This window comes from Typopeltis vanoorti, chromosome 2 (assembly GCF_054136105.1).
Source record: "Typopeltis vanoorti isolate ZY-2024b chromosome 2, IOZ_Tvanoo_1.0, whole genome shotgun sequence".
NCBI lineage: Eukaryota > Metazoa > Arthropoda > Arachnida > Uropygi > Thelyphonidae > Typopeltis > Typopeltis vanoorti.
In genome coordinates this window covers 173,675,579-173,700,705 of record NC_143550.1, presented here as the reverse complement: position 1 = coordinate 173,700,705, position 25,127 = coordinate 173,675,579, and the positions used below count along the sequence as shown (strand labels likewise).

Here is a 25,127-nt window from a genome sequence, read left to right as displayed (position 1 = left end):
ATTACAGACGAATTATAGTTAACACGAGATATATTTTACAGTACCTTTCTTTCCTGAGTTTTCTATATGGGCCTCTATCCTTTTCAGATCGAATAATCTTGGTATAACCTCTCTGATAATCTGCTTCTCCTATGTTCCCTTTTGAATTGAACTATGCCTTCACGGTCTTTACCTTTCGTTATTCAGGACACACTTTGAATCGTCTAAATAACGGCTGTGCGACTCGCGACGTGGATATCGATTTCTTTACATCTTTCCCTTTTTTGTGGTTGTCACTGAAGTTGAAACACAAAGAATATGCTTTCTTTTCTTCGACTATATGCCATTCTTCGCTTCTTACATAGGAAATACGGAACCGAAGTTCCGCTCAGTTTTGTTTCCGTGTTGTGACGGCAGAGATATAACTCCAATCTCGCCACTCAGGAAATCACCGTGAAACCCATACCTAGGAGCTCGCGAAGAACTCTCTTGGAACAGAACCAAAACCCAAAAGGTCTAAAAGCCTCCAAAAAAAAAAAAAAAAGTGCTGGGGGGGGGGGGTTCCCACCCTTTTATACCCTCTCTCCTAACGGCACCACCTTCTTTAACTTCTTCTTTTCTCCGCCCCCCCCCTCCTTGATTTTACTTCACCGACCAATTAGGGTGGCGTTCTTCTGCCAAACATCCTTTGGTCGGCGAGCCCACAACGACATCTCAATCCGGGAATTTACCCTAAGCGATTGTCTGTTGTTTTTCTTTTGCTAGCCTCTAACTTAATCCCCTTTCCAAAATTTCTCTATGAATTCACTTAATATTTTTAATCTCCAGCCTCTCACATACCATCTCTTATGACTAATCCTTTTCTGTCTTATTTAGTTAAATTTTCTCTTTTATATCATATTACAACATTAATATATTCTTTACTTTTGGTAGTTAGTTCAACAAACACCTTTATATTTTATATAAAGGTGTTTGTTGAATTTATTTAATTTTATGCAGGGTTTTTAATTTATTTATTCTTCATGTTACACCATGATAGCTGAGAATTCTACATTCTTAAGATATCAGGTGTAACACTATTATTGTTTTAAACTACTGTACTGATGATGTCCTAAGATACTTAAGATGAATTATTTACAATTAAATAATTTTCACAGTGGTTAATACGTGTGTTTCTTTAATTATGATTGCACCACAGGTTTCGTTATTTAAAAAAGCTAATTTAGTGTTTTGACTAATTTCTCTCTTATTCCATTTACATTTATTTAGCTGACTTCTTACCATACTGGCCTTGTTGATTCTGTTTTTTTTTTTCCATTTCCATATTTAATTTACCATCTTCACTAAAAATTGTGCCTTGTAGCTGAAATCTTTTACTTGTTCTGTTTTGTTCCATTCAAAATGCAGTCGATACTTTCGATGCTTCTCCCTATTTTCATTGTCTTTGTCTTGTTATTGCTGATTTTCATACCAAATCTATTACAACAGTTATTCAATTTAGTCAGGGAATCTTGCAGACTTGTACTGGATTTATTTAAAAGTATAACATCATCTGCATAAAGTAAAGACTAAGATAACATCTTCAATTATCAGGTTTAATATCCCTTTCCTTCATAATGTGATCTATATACATAATGAATAACAGAGGGAATAATGTGCATCCTTGTCTGACACCAGATTTAATATCAACTATCTTCCTGTACTTCCTTCTATTCTAACTGCTGATTACAACTCAAATACGGACTAGGTATTGCTTGATATAATGCCCCACTGACACCATACAACCGTAGCGTTTTGATTAACTTTTCTCTTGGCACCTTGTCATATGTCTTTTGCAAGTCCACAAAACTTAAATACAGATTTTTGTTATATTCCCACAATTTTTCAACAATTTGTTGTAAAGTGAAAATCCCATCCTGACCTATTTAGCCCAAATCCAGCTTATTCTTTAGCAAGCTTCCCTTCCCTAATCCTTCTCAACTGTTTCTCAAGTACACTTGCATAAATCTCATCAGAAACACTCAGTAGGGAAATGCCTCTGTAATTCTCACATTGTTTTATTTCCATTTTCGTATATGGGTACTATGAGAGCTGTACTCCAATCATCTGGAAATTGTCCCTCTGTTCATACCTTCTGAACTATGCAGTGCAACCACTGCAAGACTTCTATACCTTGTTTAAGCTTGTTGCTTTATGCTTGTTTCATTTAGCAATTTTTCTAAGTAATTACTCCATACATCAAGGATATCTTTTTTTCTCGGATTTTCATATCACCTTTATCATCTCTAATTCATTTTACAGCACTCCTTCCATTTCTGAGCTTTTCCTCCATTTCAACCACCTCCAGAATATTTTGCCACATTTCTGATATTTATTTTCAATGTTCTTGGTCTTCCCATGACTTTTGTTTAGCTAGTTTTACACAGTGTTTAGCTTTCTTACAGTTGTCTCTATATTCTCTCCAGGAACTTTCAATATGCTTTCTTGTTTTCCTTCTGCCTCTAACTTCTTTGTACACCATTGAGTTCCCATTTTTCAATTCTTGCAGACAACCACGACTCTCTGGGTGAATCAGTCAATGTTTTCTTCAGGTGTTTTCACTGAATCGCCGAGGTTTGGTTCCTGTTCTCAAACTCTTTCATTTTTTCTTAAATAATGTTTGTGTGTTTTAGTCTACAGTTCAGATCTGAGAGCTGCTCAACTTTTATTTGCTTTAAAACTTTAAATTTTCTTCTTTTCAATATGAAATTCAATTTTATCCTGCTCAAGACTAAATGATGATCACTTCCAATTTCAAATCCTCTGTGCACTCTAGTGTCCTGCACCAGGGAGAAAACATCACTATCAACAATAACATAGTCAATGAGACTTTGCTTATTCCTTGCCTCTTCTCTCCATGTGAATTTGTGCACATTTTTATGTTGGCACATGGTGTTAGTAATAACCAGTCCATGTCCTGATCAGAATCCTACAGGTATTTGCTATTATTATTAGCTTCAGTCTTTTCTCCAAATTTTCCCAAAATATTTTTGTATGTATGACAATCATTTCCTACTCTGCAATTTAGGTTCTAACATGGAAAAAAAGAAAAAAAAAATTAAATTACAGATTTAGTTAATAGCATTAAGGAGGACAATTTCCCATACTTAGGAAGAGAAAGCAAGTGATTATTGAGGTTAGGTCTATGAAGTTGGGTTTCAGCACTTTCTTTGTATATTACATATATGGATCTATGTAATAGTTTAGCATTTTCCCATTGGATCCTGTGGCTAGTGCATTCAATCTTGTTGTGCTAGGCCAGATTTGTGAAGTTGAGGAGCTAAATGTCATTTTGATATTCAGATATGGCACTCTGTATATACCAGGTAGTATCAATGATGAGAGTTTCTTTTGGAAAAGGTAAGAGATTATGAATGTAGTTGATGGGTTTGTAGGTAGCAATGAGTTTATAATTTCTCATAATTTTTTCCACTCATTCAGAGATTCCTTTAATATGTGGTAAGAAATCCTGTGAACTTCTTGTCTAGTTGCTATATAGAAGAATTAATTATTTAATGCATTATTCTTAGATTGTATCCAATTAGTAGAACTTTTTGTGTGATGTACTGCAGTTCTTGTGTAAGAGATCCTTCAAACAAATGCTGCGTGTTCCAGATACTAGGGATTTTATACAATATTTTTGCAATGGATGGTGGGCTAATGTATAATGGATATAGTTACCTGACAGAAGTGGAAACAGATCCATGTTCATGCAACTTTTTTTACTATGGACAAACAGGAAAATCTGTCAATAAACATATCTTTGAACATCAAGACCATCAATGGGAAAATACCAATACTATTACACAGACATGTATAAACATGAACATTTATGCAAAGAAAGTGTTGAAGCCCTACTTCATCAACCTAACCTCTATCTAATGACTGCCTTATCTTTTCTACAGTGTGGGAAATTGTCATCCTTAACTGTATTAAATAAATTTGTATTTCAGTTTAATTATCAAATTCATTTTCAGCTCAACAGTTTTTAACCATTGAGCTGTATATGTAGAAACATTCCAATGTAATGCAAGTGCTCTGCTGTGTCTTTTATTCAAATTCCTTGTTGTTCTCTGCTCACACTGATGTCTTAAGAAATGCAAGATGAAATATCTGTATAAATTACTTTTTACTGTAGAACACATGCAATTATATATCTGTCAAGTTTTGTGGATAAAATGGTCCCATTATAACCAAAATCAATGAGTGTTTTTTTAGTACACGGTAAATAGCAAATTTCATTAAACACTGTCCTGCAGGAACAGAATTATTTCAAAATCTAACAGAGCAAATGAAAACAAAACAGTCTGCTCCTGAAAATGAAATTTCAGATAGCTCAATAAATTTTTATAAGGATTCCAAGTGTTGAATTTCAGTAAATCTGTTTATCTGGAGCTAAGAATAACAATTACAAACCAAATGAATCTAATAGTTCCCTTCAAATTTTGCCACAGCAACAGTGAAAGAGGACTGAAAATATTTTTTGTTCATTGCTTTCAAAAAAAGACAAAGTACTGGAATTCTGACAAATAGGGAAAGGGTCTAATGAGCATTTGAGGATATTACTAACAAATGCTACACAGCTTAGAAGAGAAATACTGCAAGTTACTTTCGATTATCACTATAAGGGAAATATATTCTGAGATTATCAATTTAATACTATATACATTAAATTCTCTGATGAATTTTTCAGTCCTCAAAGCCAGTAAAATGCCCTTTATAGTCCCATTTTTTGGAAAAAAGACAGTCTTCACCTGCTACCACTACTGAGCTGAGTGAATTCCAACATTAGTAATATTACCTAATCCCCATTAGGATCAGGCAACATTCCTAATCCTAAATAGTATTTATTAGTACAGTTGACCCTCAATAGTAAACACCATTATGATGAATTCACTCAATGTAACAAATTACTGAGCTGACCAAATTTTGAAATTTACATTATCGTAAATTTCAAAAATTCCTTATTGCAGAACTATTCCTAAAATATTTATGAGTTTGACATTGTAAATCAATTATATGTACTCATGTGTTCAATAATCAGTTGCACTATATACAATTAAGTCAAAAACACCATTATTATAAGTAAATTAATCTTTATATATTTAACTTGCTTTTAATTTAATTCAATATTGAACCTCCAGTGACAATTACACACAACATCACAAGAAAAAAAGTCATTGAATATAAAATTTTTACCTACCTGATTCAGTCAGAACTGCCGTATATATTTTATCAGCCCATGTATCAGCCCAAAATAAACTGTTTATATCTGCAATGTGGAAGTCCAGATGGACAACATGTCTCAATTTGGGTATCACTACTTTTTTTGTGTGGTTCACTAAATCCATTGTAAAAATTTCTTCCCCACTTGTATAAAACAGTGATGCAGGAGTTTTGTCTAAAATGGAAATATAAATGATGACTAAAAAGATAACTTTCACAATGAATAGCTTATATCACATTACTATTTCAGTGAAGCAGTAATATTAATGTGTACAATAATTTGCTGAATTTTATAATACAGTTGTAAAACATTTCTTTAGTAAATCCACAACACATTTCAGAAAATGCCATTTTATTTGTATTAAAAGAACTTTACTCCAAACAGCCAAGAGAACCAACTGGGGCTTCTAGCCTAATGCTCAATCCTCACCGGGGGGGACCAGCTCCTGGTACACCCCCCCCCACACACACACACACCCAATTAATAGGTATCCACCTGCTAAAAGTTAAGCTAGCAATTTTGGACTTACCTGAAAAATTTTATTCTGTATTGGCTTAACCTCCCAACCAGCTGGTGTGGATGATATAGTCAGCTCTCCCTAGCTTTTTTCATGGATCAAAACTTCGTCGGCATTCTACCTTTTATCATGCCATTACCTTCCTCCGCCGTTAATCTCATTATGGTTATTCTATAGCCATTAGTGGATTAACTGTTGCTGAGTGACCTTTGTGTCCCCCTGTCTTTACGTCTATTGTGTTGCTTAGAATTTCATTTATGTCCTAAGTTATTTGACCTTTTTGCATCTAAAATGATTTATTGTGTCTTTTCCCAAAAATTGAAACGAATTTCACATATGCGAAAAAAATCAATCCTGAAATGACCACTGATCAGCTTTTGCAATGAATCTATTTAGTGATAGTAAATTTGGTGCATTTTATTCTACAAATCAGTGCACTGGAAGAGTTGCACTGATTGTTCTTTCACTTTACGTATAATAATTAAATAATTATTTAATTATTATTTTTTTTCGAATTTCAGAATTTTCAAATGTTTGCTTTGAAAATATTATGTCAAATATTTATATTTTTAAATAATATTTATTGAAAGAAATATGTCCATTTGCTTTCGTTTCTAACCAAATAGCATTATATGGATCATCATATTTCAGTTTTAGAAACTGATTTTTTGTTATTCATAAAGACAGAATAAAAAAAAAAAATGTTAAAATGCTAAATTGCATTACTCGGTTTCCGATTGTGCGTCTTTTTGGTATCGAAAATTTATATCCAATGATATTTTAGCAGTGATTCTTCACCTTCGTCATTTATTTATTTATTTGTATTATGCATATTACGATAATATCGAGTGCATATCATCGTAGATATGTTGAAAATATAATGAAAAATATCATATATGGAATGATTCAAAATTTTTGCTCATTTTGAAGATTTTCTAATGCTCCCCCCCCTCATCCTCTCCTGGAACTGAATTGCATAACTACTCTAAATTTCTATACAGGTTTGAAAGCTTTTCTAGACATCATTCAAAATCAATTACTTCATTTTACCATTTTGACAAAAGATATACAGAAATCAGATTGTACCGTGAAGCTTCTAATTCTGTTCTATTTATTTGCAATCTAAAACTAGCTGTTCTACTGTCCGCTGAAATTATGTGAAATTTTAGAAATAATATGCTATATTTTCACCATGCAAAATTGTTTCTATGCATACCACACAAAGAAAGTTCAGTAGTAATATTTTTGTTTGTTTTTCTTTAAAAAAATCTAAATATTACTTCTACTGCTGGAAGCTATTTCTGAATGTCTTATAAATACTTGGTAATATCCTCTTAGCTGGAGGAAAAGTTGAAGGCTTATTACTCTCAGTGCTATTGAGAAGAAACGGGAGAACACTAAAGTCGCACTAAAGTGCCTCAGGCTGTAGTGCAGAATATGTCAAGAATGTCTTGTTTCCTTTTCAATTGTTGATTATCTATATCATAACAGAAATAGTGACATTTCGTTTACATGCTTATATATTATTTATGCCAAAATAATTGCTTAATTTATAATGATCAGTTTCACTTTTATTATCAAAAATTGGAAATTAAATCATACAATTATCTTGAAAAAGAGGATTTGAATTATTTTCAAAGAAAAGGTGCATCTGCATTTCATAATCTTTTTTTTTTGGAGGGGGGGGGTATAGACCTAATCAATCTGCGGATGTTTCAGATAATTTATTTCATAAATCGTTCGCAAGACAGCTGTTACAAACGTAAATCGCTTGGGGAACATACCCATTCATTTTAGTGTATAATAGTAGCAAAGGTTCAGTTACTTTAGATATGTAATCTAGAAGAAAATATTATGTCTGCTGAGATTAGAATCTTAAGTGAATAATTTTTCTGACATGATTTCTCTATTCGTTATAATGTAACCAATTTCCAGAATTTTTCCCTCATGCAGACTCCATGTTATATGCAGTGATTTCTTCTTTGTACTACAAGAAAAAAAAAATCAGATAACAGAGGAAAAATATGTAGTATTTTCTTTTCAACTGGCTGAATTTACAATGTTCTTTCTTTGTGTTTTGAAGAGAAAGTGCAAATGACTTTTTTCTTACTATTTTTGCCATTATAACATCTCATATAATTATAAGAGTGACATTTTACCGTTTTTCTCCCACACGAGAAACAGAAATAAGGTAGTAATAATATTGTGATAATGTCAAACTTCATTGTAGCAGAAATTTTTATTACAAAACTTTGTAATATATATCTCCAAAACAAGAAATTTGGAATCCATATCACATCAATGCTGAGTGTTGGCAAGGTGAAAATGTTCCCGTTATTATTTATATATTTCATTTATTAACTAGGGCAGGGGGCTATGCCCAACCTCCCGTGTTCCGGTCTGGTAGGCCAGACCGGAATTGTGATAACTCGAAAGGGGGTTCCGCCCCTGAATTCTGAAGACTCGACATTCAGGGTAGCCCCTGAGTTTCAAAACGTTTCGAAAAACATGACATAAAAAGGCTTATCATTTTATATGTATAGAGGGTAGATTTTATTTCATTATTTTTTATTGTTTTGGTGAAATACTTTACTTGGAATACTCTTTCCAGTTTGAGAGGAACTGGAAAGAGTATTCCAGCATGCATGCCATGTCCATATGTAGAATGCAATCTGTGTAATGCTGAACTGGGCCTGACTCACCACAAAAATCAGAAGAAAACTACCATAATGTAGTTTTCTTCTGATTTTTGTGGAAAGTTATGAGAAACAATATCATTAGTAGGCATATGCACCAGCCTTCCACAGCATACTCAGTGTAAACATGAATTCAACAGCTGAACAATGTGCTATAACCTAGTTCAGGAGTAGCATACATGCACAAATGCTTATTTGAGTCACTAAATGATTCTATGGGTATTGTTGGTGAACTGGTAGATTCCAACTGTTTGCCTCTCAATTATGTTCAGCATTCTTCCTCTCAAGATATGCCTGGAAGCCACATTAAACAAGGAATATAAAAGGATAATTGGGTGAATGGGTTTGCATTTCAAGGAATATATAATCTATACAGAGCCATTTTAGAATGTCCCATAGCATACATTCCAATCCATAGTTGTTTCAAGATTTGTGCTGTTTGTACAGCAAACAAATGGCCTGCACAGTAACACTGTACTCGCTTACTAATTTCCAACTATAGATATTTCCAACATAAGTACAAGAACTACAGGCAGTTGGTTGGTTATGAAAATTTTCCCTGAATTTATGATAAAGCAATTTTATTAAATTTGCTGTCTACTATATATATAAATAAGACAAGTAAGCAAATTTTAGATAATACACAACGGATTTCATAAAAATTTAATTTTTAAATGTACATTACCAACTATGACAATGAATTAAAACTTAAGTGAATGACTGAGTAAATACCTACTTAGTATGTATTTACTCAGTCCCCCACACTTCATACACACTTAATTTTGTAATCAATATTTTAAAATGTTGCTCAGTTCATATTTTTAAGTATATTTTAGTGTCTGTAGTGATACATTTATTGCCAGATGTAGCACAATTAACTATAAGAACATCAGGAAAAAATGCCATTTAACAAATAAAAATATGAATTGCTACTAACCAACACTTATACAAGTGAATCCATCTTCTGATAGCGTATAGCCTTTTACACACTCGCATTTTGTAAAATTGCCTTGAATGTGACATAACTGACTGCAAAGCCCCCATCTTTGGCACTTGTGAGGAACTTAAAAAAAAAGTAAGCATTATCATGTCAATTAACATTAGAAAACAAACAGGCTTAATTTTTTAACAAGAATTGTGCAACTTTTTCATATAACTTTTTTCTGGTACACAACTGGATATGATAAGTATATGGTTCAATATTTCATCAACGTGAACACCTGGAACTAAGAAACAAAGCTCAATTTTCTTACTGTTAGCAAATAACATCAGACTTGCAAATGCAGTCAAAACAAAAATAATTTCTGTACAATGTTACAGTAGCAATTAAAAGCTAGTTAAGGACAGAATCCAGGAGGAAATGGAGAGGAATATAGCACTCTAAGATACTACACAGCTTTGTGAAGGAGAGGTCAAGTCTTAGTAATTTTTATTCTGTTTCTAAAAATGACAGTTGAGCTGCATAACAGAAGTGACTACATAATGCTGATAGGTTTTGCAAAGGCATTTGACAGGACTCTGCATAGAACAATATTATATAAGTTGGTGCAAATGGGGATAGACACGAATGAGGTAACAGAATGGCTGATGGACAGACATCGGGGAGCAGTACATGGCAGAAGTAATCAGAGAGAAAGCAGGTGACCAGTGGTATACAAGGCACTGTACTTGGGACTGCTGTTGTTCATTTTGTATATTAATGATGTTGGGATTGATTATAAGGGAATGTCCACTTGTTTGCAAGTGATGCAAAACTGGGGAGGGCAATAATCAAAAAAGATGTAGAGTTCCTGCAGGATGATTTGAACAGGCTGACAGCATGGACAAGGATAATGGTTACCAATTTATTGGGAAAAGTTTACAGTTACAAACTTTGAACTGAAGAAACTGCAAGCTGATTATATTAATGGGATTGCACTCTAGGATTTTGGGATGATGAGAGAGGAGATATCACAAAAATGGATACAAAGAAACACACTTAGAGGAGGGTTTGACTAAATCTGTGCACAATAGTCCAGATGTGATCCAAACCTTCATCATAAGGTTTTGATCACATCTGGACTATTGTGCACAGATTTAGTCAAATGGGTTTCTTGATGATGCAGAAATAGAGAAGATTCATTTGCAAGTGACTAAAGTGGTAACTGGTCTATGAAGAGCTTCCTGTGAAGACAGGTTGAGGGTTTTTAAGTTATAAAGCTTAAGTTTGGCAGATATGAAAAAAGGCATATGACAAGGTGTCAGAGAAAAGCTATTCGAAATACATCAATTGTATGCAAATGGGACATTAGATGAGCAATACATTTCAGTTGTAAACAGTAAACAGCATTAGCAAAGTTGGTCTGGTAGGAAATCAAATGGATAAATTTCTATGGAATAAGAGAGAATCAGTCAAAACAGTATAAACTAGCTGTATACAAGACAGCATTCAAACCAATTTTAAAAAGGATATGAGAGCTGAGTTAGAAATAACACAGACTTGAGACAACAGATGAGTTCTGAGAAAGATTAAGGAGGAAGAGATGACATCGATGGGAGAATCATTAAAAATTAGGTTATTAGAGAATTTTGACACTGTTAGCCTTCAGGAATGTGTTAGCAGAACTAATCCCAAGTGTATGGTCACTTAACATTCTGTTTAACAGAACGGAAGAGGAGGTTAGGAAAACAAGATTTTTGCCACAATGACAAAAAAAAAAAAAAAGACCCAGAGGAAGAAAAAAAGATCCAAGATCTAGGTGGACTGATAACAGCACCTTAGGAGAGAGAAATATAAGATCTGATAATACTGGAGTGTTGACAAATAGCAGTTAATTTGAAGGAAAATTGTCAAGACAAAGTCAGTAATCATGTGAGGAAGGAAATGGATTTTATTCAATTATTATGGGATAACTATCTGAAACAGCATGTAATTGAAAATACTAGGGGTGTGAGAGTGCTTGACCTGGTAATAGTATCTGAGAATTTGACTGTAATGAATATGACCATGTTGACACCTATTGGTGAGAGTGATCATAAGGTCTTGAGCTGGGAGGTGGCTAAAGGTGTGAAATTTGTGATTAAGACAGGGTATATGTGGAATTACCGTGCTGGCAAGTATGACAAGCTTAGGAGATTGCTTGGATCGGTGCCATGGCATGTACAACTGCAAGGGCTGGACGTCGATAGAGCATGGGAAGTGATCAAAGAGCATTTACAGGAGGTTATGGCTGATTGTATACCTAAGGTCCGAATAGTGAAACAAGGAGGGGTTAAATGGATGAATAACACCATTAAGCTTGAACTGCAAAAAAAGAAACAACTATGGAGGGAATTTAAAGAAAGGGGTGACCTGCAGGCACACGAACGGTATAAAGTACAGGCCAGAAGGGTAACGAGTGTGGTAAAAACAGCAAAAGCCGATTATGAAAGGAAACTAGCTATGCAAGCAAAAGAGAATCCCAAACAGTTCTTTCAATATGCTGCAAGCAAGAAAAAAACTGTACATGGCAAAATGATTTTAAGGAATGATGATGGTAAAGAGTTCACTGAACCAGTCGATATAGTGGAGTTACTGAGCGCGCACTTTGCAAAAGTATATCATCCAGGTGGTGACGTTGAAAAAATGAAGGAACCATTAGTTTATATGGGAATTGTGATGAATGAAGTGGAGGTGAATAGTCTATTGCAGAACCTTAATGTGAATACATCTGTGGGATTGGATGGTATACCGGCACGGGTCTTGCATGAAGCGGCTAATGAATTATCAGTGCCCTTGACCATGTTGTTTAATCTGAGTCTCAGGTCTGGCTTAGTCCCGAAGGCGTGGAAAGAGGGGAAAATAGTTTCACTGCATAAAGGAGGATCCAAGACTATGGTTGCAAATTACCAACCGATCAGCATATCAGGAGTCGTTGTCAAGGTCTTGGAGAAAGTAGTCAAGGGAAAAATACAGGAATGGATTGATGAAAATGAGATACTGTACAGAGGACAGCATGGCTTTGTGAAGGGTAGATCATGCCTCAGTAACTTGCTCAAGTTTTATAACAAGGTGACGGCTGAACTGGATAAGGGAAATGGGTTTACAGTGATACTGCTGGACCTGGCAAAGGCGTTTGACAGGATACCACATGGAATTCTAATCCGTAAACTACAACATATGGGAATGGATATAGGGTTGGTGAGATATCAAAGTTTATTCAGGAGTAGAGTCCAAAAAACGTCTAAAGTCCAAAAGACCACTGCTGTTTAATCTGTTCATTAACGATATAGGGAAGGGTCTAAGTGGGACAGTTCATTTGTTCGCTGATGATGCAAAGTTGGGTAGGGCGACAGTGAATGCAGAAGATGTCAAAGTCTTGCAAGATGACTTAGATAGATTGGAGTTCTGGACTAAGGAGAATGGATGTCAATTTAATGTGACAAAATGTAAGGTTATGCATTTCAGAGTGAAAAGATTAGCAGCAGTATACCACATTGGTGGAACTGTACTCCAAGAGATTGATGAGGCCAGGGACTTGGGAGTGTTGGTGGATAGGGAGATGAAGTTTAGAGGGCACATTGCGAAAGTAGCTAAATCAGCTCATCAACTCACTTGGTTGTTGAAAAATACCTTGATGAGCAGAGAAAAACAAGTTATTGTACCTCTGTACCGAGCCCTGATAAGACCTCATCTCGACTACTGTGCCCAGATTTGGTCACCTCGGTTCCTTCTTGATGGGGAGGAGGTTGAGAGGATCCAGAGGCGAGTGACTAAGATGATAGCAGGTCTATGGAATGAACCATATGAGAACAGGTTGAAGATTTGTGGGTTGCAGAAACTAGTTAATAGGCGGAAAAGGGGAGATATGATTGAGACATTCAAATTGCTAAAAGGATTCTATAGGATTAATTCAGATGATATTTTTGAGATCAGGACTGGTGGTGGGAGAACTAGGGGACACCCATGGAAGCTGGGCAAGAGCGTGGTTAGCAGGGGTGTTAGAGCTGGGTTCTTTACTTTTAGAGTGGTAAATGAGTGGAATAAGCTGCCAGAGTCTGTTGTGGGTGCTATGACAGTGAGCGAGTTCAAGGCAAGGTATGATAGATACTGTGAGAATGTTGAACAGCTGTGTGAACATGATGTTTAGGGCCTCCCTCGATGAGTCTAAGGACTCCTGGAGTAGCCGTGGTAATAATAATAATAATAATGATGATGCAACACTTTTTTTCATGCTGTACTAGCATAATTCCTGATGATGAAACTTAGCTGATAGAAGGAAAAGAAGAGATATGAGAGAAATAAAACATAAATATCACATATATAGCGATATAACATAACTAAAAACATTTAATAAAGTAGATGCCAAAGAAATTTTTCACTATTGACTAGATAGGAGAGAATAAGGATCAGCCAGTGGAGACTGTGTGATGGTTGGTTAGAAGGACATAAGGAATGGATTATCTGCATAAAGAGCAGCAAATGAGTGTAATGGGTAGAGGTGGTCATGAATGCTCTGTCAGTGAACAAATTTAAAGAAAGATGATAGTCATAGCTAGCATGGGCCCTCCCACAGTGAATCTTCAGAGAACAGACATGCTCACATCCAATGGAATCTGTTGTTCACAATTCATTAAAGTATTGACTAGAGTAACAAACATATGCTTCTACCAATTATCAAAGTGAACCACGTAAGCATATGTAATCGGCACTTATGATATATGCCAATATTGATATCATGTTTTAAAAAAAATTGTACAGTATTTCGGATGAAATGTACTTACTGCATCTGATAGTCATAATAATTTCAAGTTTCTTTATTGTAATTCACAACTGTTCAGTGTTGTGTGCCACCATGTCTTGCTACTCAGGAATGTGTATGAATATGTAAGTTTACTTGAGATCTTAATTGCTGCAGCTTTTTCCAAGTAACAAATGATATGCTGAAATATTAGCACAACTTATGAAACACTCATTTCTCTTAATACATATTTTAAGCACTTATATGCTAATAAAATATGAACTACAAAACAAGTTGATTGTAAAATGAGATATAACATTAAGTAGTTTGTAAAATACAAAGTAACTATTAATCCTTGAAGCAAAGATTGATGAACTATTGTGAGAAGATTGTTAAATATTTCACCATGAGCTACTAATGGCTTGTAAAAAGTTAAGCAAGTTTGAGCACGGTTAGTAGTTGGAAGGGGTTCGTTCGATGCTGTTGGCACACTCTCCCTTGATGAGTCTTTGGACTCCCTGGAGGTGTCACATAATAATAATAATACCAATTCTAAAAACACAATGATTATCAATGAAAATTACACAATGTTCAAATCACAGCTCCACAGTACAAATAGTGAACCAGACTATTGTAAATCTCAAGTTTCATTCTTAATGCTATTCCAAACTGTTCAAATATTCCACACATTTGTGAACACTTAAGGCATGCCAGTTTTAATATCTTTGGTAGAGTTTTTATTTGTATAATTAGTACTTGTATTTCAAGTTTTATACATAATCTTTCACTTTATAGAATTCATGGAAGCAAAAACACCTATTAGAGCAATTATGTTACTTGCAATTAAGAAAACAATTGCTCTACCATGTATATTTTTGTCTCCACAAAAGTAAGATAAATCTAACTACTTTTGTAGTGTCACGTAGCATCTTGTTCATCTGTATGTTTTCCTGATGATGACCTTGATTCTGAATCTAAATAATCTGAAACTGAATTGTAATCATGTATATATATTAAATTTTTTTTAAAAAAATCTGGTTATAACTTCATTAAATGTGATATTAACTTATATCCATCCCACATTTGTTACTGATGTTACCTGAAGAGCTGGGAGGGGGAGGTTATCTAATGTAGGCCAATGCTTCTATACAAAATAAACTAGTCATTTCCTTATGTGATGTGCTAAAACAGAGGCCTAAATATTCTTTGGTTACGGAATTATTTAAATAACTTTCAAATTGATCAGCACTAGTTTAGTGATAACTCAATTGACTACTTCATTTTGGTAACTTTCGAGCTACATCCGTTGATGTGTGCGATTCATCTTGAATTTTTGTCTTTAACGTTTTCATTGCCTATTAAGCGCCCTAAATGACATTTCAAATGTATGATGGCTCTACTCTACTGGGTTGTTCACTTTCAAGGTATTATGACCGTACCCCCCGGTAATAATGTGTCATCCATGTGCATCCTGGAACAACGGTAATTCTATTAATAAATTGCTTTATGTTAAGTCGAAAGATTAAAATAATATCCCCCCCCCCAAAAAAAAAAGGAAATAAAATCTAAAAGTCCACTGTAAATGCAAAACATTATGGCAGTGATTAAGTTGATACTTACCCTGAGTTTTCTCATCTGAAAAGTTGGTGCTATTGTAAGTATTTGTAGAAGTATACCGCTTCCTGTTATGTGCTTCGGAAATTAAGCGAGGAACACGTGTATTTGACCCCTCCAATTTCATTAATATCACTAATTTACAGACGAGTGTAACGATAAAACTTGTACAAAGCAACCGAAAGTACATTGTAAACTAAAAAGACTATGCAGCAAAATTGCATCGAATAACTTGTCGTTGGAGTAAAAAATAATAACTATAAAAGAAGCCTGCTTTCGATGTAATATCCACTCTTTGCACTTCCTTTCTTAATCGAAACGGGCGCGCAAATATTTAACTGATATGTGCAACTCGTTGAGAGCAGACCTTATCTCCAGCAACAGATAACAATTATGCCTTACCGAAGAAAAATAAATAAATAAAATTAGTGGTCACCGCACAAAATCACAACCCAGTGACCTACAACGACACAGCAAAGCCGGTCTACGTGCGATGCTCTTTGGGCATGCGTCATGGAGGCAATAGCGCCACCCATCGTATTAAATTTTACATCTTCTTTTTTTTTTTTTTTTTTTTTTTTTTTTTTTTTTTTTTTTTACAAGATATTCAGGCAAAACAAACCAACAGCAATATAAGCGAGATGAGAAACAAGAAAACATTGAATTTGAATGGATCCTTTTTTTTTCTGAACTATTTCAATTGTACTTAAAAACTACCATAATAATATCACATATGAATCAAATTGTTTCCCTTTTTCGTCGAACATACCAGAGCAAAAAATATTACTTTAAAGAGGTTTTTAAGTGCATTTCTCAAAATATATAAGTAGCACAGATTTTGGATTTTGCTTAAATTTGTATTGGAGATCCTTACAAAAATTTACGGACATAAAATAAATGAACAAGAAGAACTGGAAGACCAAGAAGACGATTTCATGAGACCGGAACAGGCCACATCGCCTAAAATCCATTATAGGAAGATGAAGACAAAAAACTGTCGTCATTCTGATTTTTGTTTCAGTCCAACATTTCACAGCGACATAAATGGAGCAAAATGTTGGAAACATACTGCAATAACCCAACCATATATGGATGGAATTTAATAAATGTAGGATTTAGAGCGTACACATGACAATATCCCCAGTTCAAAAATTTAGCAAAACTATTCGCACTAACAATAATAATTCAGAGATGGATGGAAATTTGTATGGATATCTCTATTAAAATTTGTCGTTTCATATAAGAAATGTTTCTCATAAGAAACATATCACTTGCAAACACTGTATTAATCCAAGCTAAGTTGTTTGGGAAATCAGTAGGGAGTTGGCCTCTACCTTTTATCATCGGTAGTCATGTTCATTTATATTAATAATTTGTAGACTTACAGGGAATGAGAATACAGCATATAATATTGTGTTGCTAATCCTTACTGGTATTATTGTGTAAATTTAATAAAGTCCGAGTTTCATGGGAAAAAAAAAGTTTGCTTGCCTACTCAAAAGAACGACCAACACGGGAACCGACTTAAAAAAAAAAAACTTGCCTTAAAAAAAAAAGAAAAAGTTCGAAACTAGAATCGGGCCTATAAGGTCCATTGTGGTAAAATCACATTCACCCCTAATCAAGAAAGCAGAGCAAAACAATATTGTAAATTTTAAGTGAAAAACAAAAGTGAAAACCCATTTATATATTTTTTACATTGTATTACAAATAAAAAAAATGAAATCAACATTGTTAATGAAAAAACTGAAGCAAATTACATTAAAGAAGTGCTAAAAACCTAAGAAGTATTTCTTAATCTCACTAATTTTGAATCCATAATTTGGAGGTGGGAAAGAGGAGTAAAAAAACAAAGTGAAAGTTATGCAAATTAATCAGTTTACCAGTCTTGTTTAATACTACATTATGTTTGGTTTCTAGAGTACGGTTTTCGGACCAGGTAAAAAATGAACGTACAAAATACAAAAATATAAAAAATCAGGAAAAAGTCCTCGGCACACCTACAGTATATTGAAGTACTATAAGTTTATAACTTTTTGTGGGTGAGAATCACATAAAAACAGAGATTATTACTTTAATAAAATTTCTTAAATTAAATTATTTTAAATAAACTGTTTTAATAAAATGCTAAATGATCCAAATACGAATAGATAATATAAACAGAACGCAACTGTTTTAAAGATTCAGACTAAAGATAAACGAAAACAAAAGTATATATATATATATATAATTTTTTTTTCTGGAGAATAATTTAGAAGAGCATACGTTTACTTTACAAAAATACAGTTAGAAATTGATGTGTAGTAATCAGTAATCAATAGAAAATATATCCTCTATGACTTGACAAATCTTAGAGAATGTGTGAAGTTCAATGGAAGACAAAAATGAGAGATGACCATAAAAAAGTACAATAGATTTCTTGAAATCAATAAAGTTATTATTTTGATATAATATAATATCAAGTTTTTGATATTATATAATAAGAATTTAATGCTTCTCCTACACAATAATTTTAAATGGAGGAATCTTGAATAAAATTATGACTGCAATTATATCTCTGAATGTGTTTTTAGTTTCATTTTTTTAGAAAAAAAAAGAAAAAAAAGTATATAAACGTTTTTATTAGTACTGAATGTTTATCCATTCGTCGTTGTACTGCTTTACTAACTCATTTAAATTCAATTTTTATGCCGGTGCCTTATCAAATGATATTACGGTATAAAAGATTTTGGGATGATCAACAAAGAGAAAGAACTAAATGGTACTGGAAATACAGGGGAAGCATTAATAGTGAAGAAGAGTGGGGAGAATGAGATAAAGATTACGCCTAAAGATAAAGATATCTCAAGGCCACATTAATTCTATAAGAAGTGCAAGTATATCCTAATTATTTTCGTCATTTGGACAAGAACACATCAAAAATCTCATAAATTAACGATGAAGCAAAATATAAAGGCAAGGATCAACAATAATATATACTTTGCCCGTAGAACGATGTATTATTATTATTACGTGACACCTCCAAGGTGTCAGAGGATTCATCGTGGGAGGACGCTGCTTCACTACATACCACTCGCAGTCTCCTCTACTCAATCCTCCATCTACACAACAACATTTCTACGATCAACATACACGCCATCTATCGCCCGCCACCACTAAATAGCATTTTTATCTGTAAATTGCGTGTGTTCTCTAGGCCAATTTGTTCGTATGCGGAATGAAAAATCTGAGTTTCCGGAGAAAAATGTCTACCACCTCCGTATGAGATAGGCGAACTTACCTTTAATGGAAGAAGCACAAAGGGAGATTCCTCTCGTCACGACGAAAATCGAACTCAGGTCTTTTCCAATCGAAGGAAGCAATGCCTCGTTGTTCTTTCAACTCTGATATGGAGGCACTCATTCGGTTCGTGCCAATCAGAATGCTATTAAAATATAGAAAAGTGATAATGAAAAGACACTCTCAAGAAACTGCAAAGTAGAAAACAGAAAGCGGCGGAAAGGGATAAGAGCGTGTGAAGTAAAAAGTTTGCATTATTTCTCTCGTGCATCAGTCTATTAACTTGACGAAAATTCAGAACCAACCACAGCTGTAGAGATTGATTTAGTAACTTAACTTAGTGAACTCTATAGGCAGATTTCTATAGAAAAGTTTCTGTACAAGCCAAACGTTGTTATAAATAGTGCTCGAATTTGAACAGATAGGCCGGAAAAATGAGATATAGAGTGATGAACCACAATACACATTCTTCGAATCAGATGGACGCGACTGTGTGCGTGGCAGCTCACAGCAGGATGTTATTTATCACAGCTAATTGTCCTGATATTCCTACGCCACAATAGGTGTTGTAGCGAAACCAAATATATGGTGTCATGCTTAGAGACACCATTCGGCACAGCATGATACAAATACAAAGGGGATGCAAATGGAATGAAATGACTGTAATTGTGTAAAATAATGAATATGTGACAATTATACATTGCTTAATGAAATTTAATGTTCAGTGAAAAGTCAACCCACAATAGTATACGTAATTGTGTTAACAGTGTCTACAGGTTTGTGAAAATTAAGATTTGTCAAATACGTAACATATCCACATAGTTGGGCAACTTGGTAACTTCGGCAATGTTAAAAGCTTTAAAGATAAACGTATAGATGGTATTTACCCGATGTTCTTCGGTGAAACTACATAGGTTGCATGTCACGTATTTTCGTAAGTCCTCTTTTGTGACTATTTTTTAATGTCCTGTCCTCCCTATGACATCAATATTGGACACACTGTCCCTTTTTTTTTTGTAAGTAAATATAAACAACGTAATGCATTCGCAGTGAGAATGATTCTTATATGCTTGCATCAGTGATTTTTATGGCATTTCTTTCCAAGTAGTATTGAATGCGCTTTACACTCTGTGACTGGCTGGCTGGCCGAGTGATGTAGTGTATCCTCTCTCCAAACAACAGGCTGCATCCCGCCATGAATATGGGAGTTTGTTGACTGTGTTTAGGTGGGAGATGAATTTTGTCGCCCTGTGTGAAGCCATGGTCCCACTTATTGAATGCGTGAAGTGGCTTAAAAAAGTTCCATGTTTGTTCTCTAAATCTAATAGGATTTCTGGACCAGATAAAAAGAATTTAAAAGTACAAAAAATTACAAAATTGATTTTAAAAAAATCCTTTTCGAGGGCAGGAGAGTCACATGAAAAAAATAAATGAAATATTAATGAATCAAGTTTGAATGAATATTATATATATACGAATATATATATATATATATATATATATATATATATATATATATATATATATATATATATATACACACGAATTTGGCAAATGAAAACGTATATATATATATATATATATATATATATATATATATATATATATATATATATATATATATATATATATACGTTTTCATTTGCCAAATTCGTTCAACTTCGACTTGCAACTCACGATACTTTGTAATTTTTTCAGTTTCTTTTTCCGTCAATTCGGCTATCTCCCGGTACTGATATTTCGATAAACTGAACATCCTTGTTTTCACTTTTTTGAACCACTGTTATATCGGATGTATTACATTCCGATATATATATATATATATGTGTGTGAATATATTTTAAAAACATAGATTTAAATGACTAAAAACCGAGATAACTTATAAATATATATATATATATATTTATAAGTTATCACGCAATTTTTAAGTTAGCCGAAACTATGTGACCCCGCACATAGTTTCGGCTTATAACAGCCTTACTCAGGTATTCTTAAAGGAAAAGAATAGTAATAAACATTGAAGTATCTAGACAAACTGGAAATTACAGGTAAAAATTGCCACACATAATTGATACATAAAAAACGTTGATGTAAATATATATGTATATGTAAAATATATATATATATATATATAAATGTAAATACGTTTTTAACTTGGGAATATGTATATTAGGGTTACCAAGTAATTTTATAAGCTTGGTTATTTTACTCCCAATCCCAAGTAAGCAAACAGTTAAGTTTGCGCATGAACGCAGTTCAAGTCTAAAGGTGGTGCAACACCAGGGAAACTCATAGTAAAGGTGGGTAAATCTCTGATCACTATTCTTAGTATTTCCCATAATGTAAAGCATATCTCACTAAAAGATGTATACTGCAATATATTATGGGTGGGGTCACTACATCTATATCTCCTCCAGAGATTCTTATTAAAAATAAAAACAACTTGTATAGGTAAAGTTGATAAGGCTCTGTATTACTCTGTATTGGTATTTAGGGTCTAGCTATTCACTGAAACTTCAAAAAAGGTTGAAACCGGGGGGGACTCCATGAGGCTCTGCTTGGGGATAGGTTTTTGCCTGTCTCTGAGTGGGGCCACCGTTGAGATTATGGCTCTGCTTGGTGGTGAGGTGAGCCTGCCACTGGGTAGAGCCAATACTGAGAAGTTCTTTTCGGTGACGGGGTGAACCTGTCATTGAGTGGAACAACACAGAGTTGGGCGATCTTTCGGGATCGTCTTATTTTTAGAGCCCGTTTCACTTTTACATTCAAAAAATTGAAACCGGTCTGGGTAGTGACCTCACCCATAATGTATTGCAGTATACATCTTTTAGTGAGATGTGCTTTACATTATGGGAAATACTAAGAATAGTGATCAGAGCTTTACCCACCTTTAACAATTAGTTGCCCTAGTGTTGCACCACATTTAGACTTGAACTACGTTCATGCGCAAACTTAACTGTTTGCTTACTTGAGATTAGGAGTAAAATGACCAAGCTTATAAAATTACTTGGTAACCCTAATATACATTATTCCCAAGTTAAAAACTTATTTACATCTATATCTCCTCCAGAGATTCTTATTAAAAATAAAAACACCTTGTAGCAACTTGTATAGGTAAAGTTGATAAGGTTCTGTATTACTGAAACCTTGGTATTTAGAGTCTAGCTACTCACTGAGGAGACCTCAAAAATGGTTGAAACCGGTGGGGGTTCCATGAGGCTCTGCTTGGGGATAGGTTTTTGCCTGTCTCTGAGTGGGGCCACTGCTGAGATTATGGCTCTGCTTAGTGGTGGGGTGAGCCTGCCACTGGGTAGAGCCAATACTGAGAAGTTCTTTTCGGTGACGTGGTGAACCTGTCATTGAGTGGAACAACACAGAGTCGGGCGATCTTTCGGGATCATCTTATTTTTAGAGCCCGTTTCACTTTTACATTCAAAAAATTGAAACCGGTCTGGGTAGTGACCTCACCCATAATGTATTGCAGTATACATCTTTTAGTGAGATGTGCTTTACATTATGGGAAATACTAAGAATAGTGATCAGAGCTTAGTAGTAGTAGGGGACGCTCTTCTGACAAAATTACTTCCGGTGGGCGTGGCTTTTCCCTGAGGGCATATGTGTCAATGGCTTCAGCTCCTAGTAGGTGAGGCTCTTCTGACAAAATACTTCCGGTGGGCGTGGCTTCATGAGTCATGAATTTCCGTGAGGGTATATGTGTCAATGGCTTCAGTTTTTGTATTTTGGTTCGCGTATGGAATTATGGGTGATTTTTTTGTTCACGTATGGAATTATGGGTGATGGTAGAGATAAGGATTCGTGTTGTGATTGGTGGGACACTTTAAACCAAATGCTTCCGGTGTGCGTGGCTTCATGGGTGTGGAATGTTTGGAATTTCCCTGTGGGCATGTGTCACTGGCTTCAGTTCTCGTGTTTTGGTTCGCGTATGGCATTATGAGTGATGGTAGAGATAAGGATTCGTGTTGTGATTGGTGGTGCACTAGTGACAAGATGAAGATCAAGATAAGATAAGAATCGTGACGTGAATGTTTGTTGTTGTCAGATGAATATCAGTGACGTCATTTGTTATTTGTAAATAAATGTCGTCATTTGTAAATAAGTGACGTTGTTATTTTGAATGGAAAAGGGAGATATATTAGAGATAAGGATTCGTGTTGTGATTGGTGGACACTTTAAACAAGATCAAGATCAAGATAAGATAAAGAATCGTGACGTGAATGTTTGTTATGAGATGTAGATAAGTGACGTCATTTGTTAGTTGTAAATAAGTGACGTTATTGTTTTGAATGGAAAGGGAAATATATTAGTGTATAAGTAATCGTGTTGTCATTGGTGGACACTTCTGACAAGATCAAGATCAAGATAAGATAAGAATCGTGACGTTATGTGTTTGGATATTCACAGTTTCAAGGTTTTCTGAATAATTAATTATATGCTATGTCACTCAAACATACAGTTTTTTTTTTCTTCTATAGATGGTTGTACTAATTTTCCAATACATTTTGAGGTATTTCTTTCCTGTTAAACGGTGGGATTCTTAGAGTAAGTCGTGATGGCGGCAGTGTAATAAGCTATTCGAGCTTTTCTGAATAATTAATTATATACTTAAAATACCTGTCCTTAAACACACACACACACACATTAGACATAAAAAATCGCTAATGTGTCCATGTTGATACTCTAATATATACCCTATGATTATTCTTATGGAAAAGATTATTCTTATGGAACGAACAGTGATTATTGTTAAATCACTGTTCAGGTTATGTTCAAGTTAAAAAAAAAAAACTTACATTTCTTTCCAGAATGGGAACATCTTGGTACTATCTAGGTTTTCTGAATATTCCAAATTGTTTGTTGATTAACATATATTCACAGAACACAAACACAAGTCTGAAAAGACATTTCACTTTTCATTATAGGTTACTGTGGCTAACATATATTCACACCACAAAACACACGAAACATAGGAGTTGAAAGATATTTCTGTAAATAACCAGAAAAGCTAGTGGACTACTTAATTTACTTTAGTATCCGATTGGTTCTCTGTATTAATTCTTTCCCACGGGTGCCCAACCTTGGTGGGAAAGTCTATCCGCCGTTTTCTTTAGGGTATGTGTTATTTCCGGTTTCGAATTCCGATTGCTGTTAGAGTATGGAATTCTGACAAGTGAAATTATTATTATTATTTTTTTTTTCAAATTGATTGGTTATTTTCTGTATTTTTACTTTTAAAGCTCATATTCTAACAGAATAACTGAGCAGAATTAATAAATATATAAAGTATATGTGAATTTATTTCCAACACTGAATATTTCTCATTAAGTCTTATCTTAAAGTTGCCCAAGCTTGGTGGGAAACTCAATGTGCCATTTTGTTTAGGGTAAGTGTTATTTCCGGTTTCGAATTCCGATTGCTGTTAGAGTATGGAATTCAGATAAGTGAAATTATTATTATTTTTTTTTTTCAAATTGATTGGTTATTTTTCTGTATTTTACTTTTAAAGGTAATATTCTAACAGAATAGCTGAGCAAAATTAATATATATATATATATATATATATATATATATATATATATATATATATATATATATATATATATATATATATATATATATATATATATATATATATATATATGTTAAGAATACCAAGCAATTTTTAAAAACCTGGTTTTTACTCCATTTCCCAAGTAAGCAAACAGACAAATAAATCAAGTTTGCACCTGCAAGTGATGCAAGTCTAGCTGATCCTACAGGTAGTGCAAGACCAGAGAAACTCGTGGTAGACGTGGAACAAGCTCCGATCACTAATCTTAATATTTCCCTTAATGCCAAAACACATCTCCAAAAAGGGGATGTATGATGTTTTGTATTAAAGGCAAGGGGCCACTACCCAGACCGGTTTCGACCTTTATTGAGGTCTCATCAGTGGGGAGGTAGGCTAGAAATACCAAGATTTAGTAATACAGAGCTCGTAAGTATTTTACCAGAACAAGTTGCCATAAGGTGTTTTAACCTTATTAAATCAAAATCTCTGGAGGAGATATAAATGTAGA

The 25,127-nt window shown here is 34.2% G+C and overlaps 1 protein-coding gene across 2 annotated transcripts in view; it reads right to left on the bottom strand.

The window, feature by feature from the left end:
- Window positions 1-16,193, bottom strand: part of LOC150109676 (low-density lipoprotein receptor-related protein 1B-like) — a 361,753-nt gene extending 345,560 nt beyond the window's left edge. For both annotated transcript variants that reach the window (XM_090409647.1, XM_090409653.1), the window contains exons 1-3: window positions 15,778-16,193; window positions 9,396-9,521; window positions 5,222-5,419 (exon numbers count right to left, since the gene is read on the bottom strand). In XM_090409647.1, the coding sequence (XP_090265773.1) occupies window positions 5,222-5,419; window positions 9,396-9,521; window positions 15,778-15,961 (508 nt within the window). In that variant the 5' untranslated portion in view covers window positions 15,962-16,193. The remainder of the gene's footprint in view (window positions 1-5,221; window positions 5,420-9,395; window positions 9,522-15,777) is intronic.
- Window positions 16,194-25,127: the final 8,934 nt, after the last annotated feature.